This window comes from Centruroides sculpturatus, unplaced genomic scaffold (genome assembly GCF_000671375.1).
Source record: "Centruroides sculpturatus isolate CEXI.00-Female unplaced genomic scaffold, Cexi_2.0 scaffold750, whole genome shotgun sequence".
Lineage (NCBI taxonomy): Eukaryota > Metazoa > Arthropoda > Arachnida > Scorpiones > Buthidae > Centruroides > Centruroides sculpturatus.
The window spans coordinates 1-6471 of record NW_019384899.1 but is presented as its reverse complement, the minus strand read 5'-3'; the positions used below and the strand labels follow the sequence as shown (position 1 = coordinate 6471).

Below are 6471 nucleotides of genomic sequence, written 5' to 3'. Positions count from 1 at the left end.
GAGACAGAAATGTCGGTTTGAACTCCACATGTTTTTGTGGACTTCAAAGCCGCAGCGAATGTCTTTTGTTTTAGTGGTGCACTTGAAGTGACCATTCGGCGCACCTCTGGGTAAGGTAAGTTGTTTACTGTTTTCACCCGTTGTATCTCCTTTTCTCTTTGCCATGCAGGGCATTTTCGGGAGTAAGAAAGATGGGCATCTTTGCAGTTAACACAGCATGGGGTACTGGTACACTCAGTATTTTCGTGACCTTCAGTCCCACACTGTGCACATATGCTCTTTCCTCGGCAGGATATCTGTGAATGTCCAAACCGCTGGCATTTGAAACAACGCAGCGGATTTGGAACGTACGGACAGACAGGGCAGCGCAGATAACCTGCTGTAATAAAAGATGGCAATGTCGGCTTGTTAAAGGTGAAAATTAAATTTTTCGTTGGTATTAACTTGCCATCCCGACGTATCGAGATACGCCTAACAGCAGTGACACCTTGGTCTGAAAGGTTCATCTAAATATCTGATTCATCTTCAGACATCAGATCAAACTCAGATATCACACCACGTGAAGAGTTCAAACTTCCATGTGGTGTGACTGTGACTTCAATGTCTCCCAATTTCTTTGCAGCTAAAAGTTTTGCCGACTGTTTAGTTGAAACAGTTTCTACAAATAGGTCTCCTGACCTCAGTTTTTGTGTTTTTTTCAGGTGTCCGATCGTTGATTCAAATAACTTCTGAATCAAAAAAGGGGAGCATTTTGACAAAGGTTTTTCTCCAGTAGCATGCACTATTAAGTAGGATGGCTGACTGGCAGTGTTTTCTGGCTTGTCTTTATTTTTTGAAGGTTTAGGATCCATGATTAAATAATAATATTTCAGCTCCTAGTGACCCCACCCACCATGGGGCCCAACAAGGGGATGCCGTCACATGGGAGCGTCCCATAGACCGTCACACCAGGGTTTCCCAGGAGCTGTACCCTCACAATGCAGTCAGGAAGAGCACATCTTGTCTGACGTGTCTGCCCGGTCTGCATCGATCAGTTGACTCCAAGCCGAGGTCTAGAATGACTCAACGACCAGCCGATTGACTCAAATGGAGCCTGATTTGAGCCTCCCGTTTATCCGAAGCAGAGGCCAAAGCAGTGTGTTGGGGACGTTATGTTGCCCCTCAACTACCAGGATCCCCCTTTCCGGCATACGGGATACCACGTACGGCAAACACTTGGGTGGGCGTTCAGATCCCAGAGATGGTAAAGAAGAGTTACTAAACCATCTCTGGGAGGTCCCCTCACCACGAACAGGAACCCACATCGAGGGGTATTAAACAATTACATTCACCAACTTTGGCGATTTGCACCGAAAAGATTGAAATATACAGGAGCAGATTGCATGATGCATGCATTAATTCTAGAGATGCTGAAGGGTTGCCTTCCGCCTGGAAATACTTAATCAAGCGATTGGATAGATCTTAATGCCTTGTTTTGTGTTTTTTAGCATATCTTGCGTTTCATAGAATTTAGAATAATGTATTATTATGTTATATTTTTAATGTTTAATTATCCTATACTTATTTTTCATATACATATTTTATGATAAAATTTTTTATTTTATTTTCTTTTTCTTTATACATTTATATATATATATTTCATTCGTTATTTTATTTTTTGTATTTAAAATTTTTGTTCTATTTCGTTTGTATTCAAAAAACTTAGCCTGACGATGGCCAATAGATTTGGCTGAAAACGTTTAGTTGGTTGGTTTGTTCTAGTTTTTTGGCACAAGAGCCATTTAGGCTAAGCTGCGCCAAAGCAAATGGTAAAAATTTTAAGACATCACACTAACGAACATAAGATATTATTACATAAATAAATAAATAAATAACAACAAATATATACAACAAAATAACTAAGCAAAAACAAGGAAAATAAAACTCAAAAATAAGTNAGAGATGAAAGGGTTTTTGGCATGTATTTTAAATGCGGGTCGCACAGAATCATCAGATTACGCAATATACTGGTACACTTCTCCCACCCAATCCGATTCGTTGTTTCGGGAAATGATATCTGAACAGCAGTTTTGTCGATTGCTAAGTTTCTTACCTCTCGTCGATGACAGCAATTTGCCTGGCCTTGAAGAATCGCATTGCCTGCTCTACGTGCCGATTCTCATTTTATAAGTTAATATAATGTTTAAACATTCCACATTAATTAAACATAAATAAATATATCAAAACACTGGAAATAATTGTCGTTAATTACCTGTTCTCTTGATATCAGAGCAAGCACTGAAAATCAGTTCGGTTGGGTCGTAATCTTCACCTAATTTCAGCTTATGGATCATATGAAAAAAAATTGAATTTGCATTAAGATACAATATTAAAATTAAAATTATTCTAAATTTTGAGTAAATACATTCCGACAAAAATTCTCATGTTTTATTTAAAATTAAAAATATTAAATTTCTAAAACTAAAAAATTGGTAACATTGACTTCAAATATATAATTATATAGGAAACTATACCAAAAATTCTATATTAATCAAATGATAACACTGGATTTATAGTGTATGGTTCTATCATCTAAATTAACTGGTCTAGAAGCAAAGATCTAATGAAGCTCTGAATAGCATAACTGACAATGCAATTAAATTTATGTTTCACTCCAGATCTATTCTTTTCTTTATAGAATATTCTAAATTAACCGATTTAATTTTAGTTATTAAAATGAATGTAAGATGCCACTTAATCACTTATCCTTAGTCCAAATGAACACGGCATTATCATTTGATTAATTGATTTCTTAATTGTCTTTACTTTTATTTATAATAAAACACGACAAATATTTACATTTTCCATACTTTTTATATTATGTGTTAAGTACAATTCAAAAATAAATTTGGAAACATTATAATAAGTACTAAAGATAAAATGTCTTTTTAATTAAAAAATATATGCAGTGATCTATCTAATGAATGCATCTGAAAAGACATTGTTTCTAGTCTGTGGGTTCAAACATTGATTTTAATGGGGGGATTGTTGCTAAGGAGAGTGAATTAAAGTCACTAGAAAGTGGCATTGCATATAAAATGGACTGACAAAGAAAATTATTATTTCTAAAACAAGCAATTATTTATTGTGCAATTTTTAATTAAATTAATTTAAAATATATGATTTCTATCTCAAATTAGTAGTGGCTTAACCCTGTAGGTCATATTTTTCTTGTTAGCAAATGGAGTCGCACCTGTCATCTGTCTAATGTTTTTCGAGTGAAAAGTTTTAAATTGAAATCGGTATATAATCAAGTATTAATAGGGGGCCTCCTGCCACTAAAGTTTCCATATCTGGTCTCGAATGTCATCTATCTAATTGTCTGTCTAACTCTGTTCTCGAGATTAAGGAAAGAGATTTTGTAGAAATTTATAGGTCTACAATATTCTCGAATTGCAGCCCAACAACCAAGCAATCATATCTGCTGCTTTGGTTAGTGCAATTAAATTACATCTGTTTATTATCGTGCTTGTATTTGTCAAACTGCTCTGTATTTAAATGGAGTTTGTCTTTGTGTTCAATTGAACATTCACTTTACTGTTTACTTTTGTTTCAAATTCTTACCTTTCTACACGTAAAGCATACTTTCTGTATAATGTTATGTATATTAAAACAAGCTGGATCAGTATAGAAATTTGCACCCAAATAGCTTCCACTTTAAGCAAATCTTCATACTCTACTCTCATGAGAACATTTCATGCGTAAAAGCAAATATGTTTAATATCAAACTTGTCATAGTTCAAAGTAATTTTATGAACAGAGATCCTCAAACTCTGCAAAAATGAACATTTTTACATTATCAAGTATTTCATTTTGCAGAATGTTACTAAATACTTTCAAATTTATTCTTAATAGACTTATAACATTACAAAGTTTACATCAACATTGATTTATTTTACAAATTAAACTTATTTATTTAGTGTGGGTAGAAATTACATTTAGACAAATGATGTGAATGCATGCATACATGCAAACTATCTAAAAGTAACTTCTACTTTAGTCTATGTATTATTTTTATAAAATATTGAATACAATTCTATATTATGTTAGGAATATTCTATAAAGCAGCAACAGACATGAACATAGATTATATGGGATACAATTTAGTNGTGAAAAGTTTTAAATTGAAATCGGTATATAATCAAGTATTAATAGGGGGCCTCCTGCCACTAAAGTTTCCATATCTGGTCTCGAATGTCATCTATCTAATTGTCTGTCTAACTCTGTTCTCGAGATTAAGGAAAGAGATTTTGTAGAAATTTATAGGTCTACAATATTCTCGAATTGCAGCCCAACAACCAAGCAATCATATCTGCTGCTTTGGTTAGTGCAATTAAATTACATCTGTTTATTATTGTGCTTGTATTTGTCAAACTGCTCTGTATTTAAATGGAGTTTGTCTTTGTGTTCAATTGAACATTCACTTTACTGTTTACTTTTGTTTCAAATTCTTACCTTTCTACACGTAAAGCATACTTTCTGTATAATGTTATGTATATTAAAACAAGCTGGATCAGTATAGAAATTTGCACCCAAATAGCTTCCACTTTAAGCAAATCTTCATACTCTACTCTCATGAGAACATTTCATGCGTAAAAGCAAATATGTTTAATATCAAACTTGTCATAGTTCAAAGTAATTTTATGAACAGAGATCCTCAAACTCTGCAAAAATGAACATTTTTACATTATCAAGTATTTCATTTTGCAGAATGTTACTAAATACTTTCAAATTTATTCTTAATAGACTTATAACATTACAAAGTTTACATCAACATTGATTTATTTTACAAATTAAACTTATTTATTTAGTGTGGGTAGAAATTACATTTAGACAAATGATGTGAATGCATGCATACATGCAAACTATCTAAAAGTAACTTCTACTTTAGTCTATGTATTATTTTTATAAAATATTGAATACAATTCTATATTATGTTAGGAATATTCTATAAAGCAGCAACAGACATGAACATAGATTATATGGGATACAATTTAGTGAAGCTCTTTAAAATATCACTGTTTATTCATTGTATGTAAACAGCAAGAGTTCATTTCATGTCAAAAGAAAGACATTTTACAGTATAATTTAGAAAATATATTTAAATAATTTGTAACCAAAAGTGACGTTGACTATTATTTAATTACGTCATTAAAGCACAAGGCACCAGGTGAAGTGCCCCACTTGTCTTTGCCTAAGCGCAGCTCTGCACAGTAATTAATTACTTTAATCATGTTAAAATAGTATCTTTCCTTATTATTAATTTTATTTTGTAATATAAATTGTTTAGAGAATTAAAATACAAGTATAAAAACTTATAAACTCACCTCACAAACTTTATAAATTGTTTTCTGGAAACATTCTAATCTAAATATTTTGTAGCCATCTAATTCGTCTTCACAATTTCTCACCACATGGAATAGCAAAAAACTGTAATTTATCAAATGCTTTATTTGAGCATTTATATGTGCAACAACAAGAATGCATTATCACATTTCATACACAACATGGCCAGTTACCGGAAAATGGTGCCTTAATATTATGAGTGCATGGATATTAATGATAGTCTTGTGGTCTGAAAATGCCATGGAAAAAATTGCCGCTGCAAATGACTGCAGAAAACTATCCAAGAGGTCAAAGCTTGGAGACAAATAATTACATCAATAAATTTTTATTATTTAATTTTTGGGTTTATTGACAAATAGATTATACATCACTGCTTGAGTTCCAACTCACTCCAACCCATATCAGATGATGATCTGCTAACAATTTGATTTTGCATGAAAAATAATTATGCATTTTTGCATTCTAAATATATAATACCCTCTTCACACATGTTAAATTCGAAATTATTGAAACTTTTTAAGATAATAAATTTGTAATTATTATATAGGAATGTCGCTGGTATAAAGTGAGATTTAACGTTGTAAATTTAAATATTCTTCAGGGAATAATTAATAGAAACTTTGATTAAACTTGACAACCAAACTCTTGCTAATAGCATTCTATGATTGTTGATGGATCTATATCATGGAAATACTATTTTAAGTATTAAAATGTAATAAATTAAAAATATCCTTGCTATTAACTAAAGCTATAAAATATTTTATGCTTTATTCAAATTTTTACACACTATTTCAGTCAGAATATATTAAACTTATTTGTTAGTAATTATAAAATCAATATGTAAAATATTTTTAATTAAACCATTAGAGCATTATTTTTTTACTAATATCTGCAGCACTTTAGTCTAATAAACTCTATTTTTGACATAAGTAACTGAAATCAACGCACAAATTTTAAAATGACACTAATCACTTGGAAATTTAATCTTCTGATTTTATGAGAACTTGCTACTTGCCCGATCATTTCTCAAATATCTAACAAAATTAACAAAAGTTTGGATATAATTATAAATTTATTATTATACCC

The 6471-nt window shown here is 31.6% G+C and overlaps 1 protein-coding gene across 1 annotated transcript; it reads right to left on the bottom strand.

Moving 5' to 3' along the window:
* Positions 1-506: 506 nt before the first annotated feature.
* LOC111631446 lies at positions 507-851 on the bottom strand. Its single transcript, XM_023375693.1, has one exon. The coding sequence runs from the start codon at positions 849-851 to the stop codon at positions 507-509; it is 345 nt and encodes a 114-aa protein (XP_023231461.1).
* Between the last annotated feature and the right edge of the window lie 5620 nt (positions 852-6471).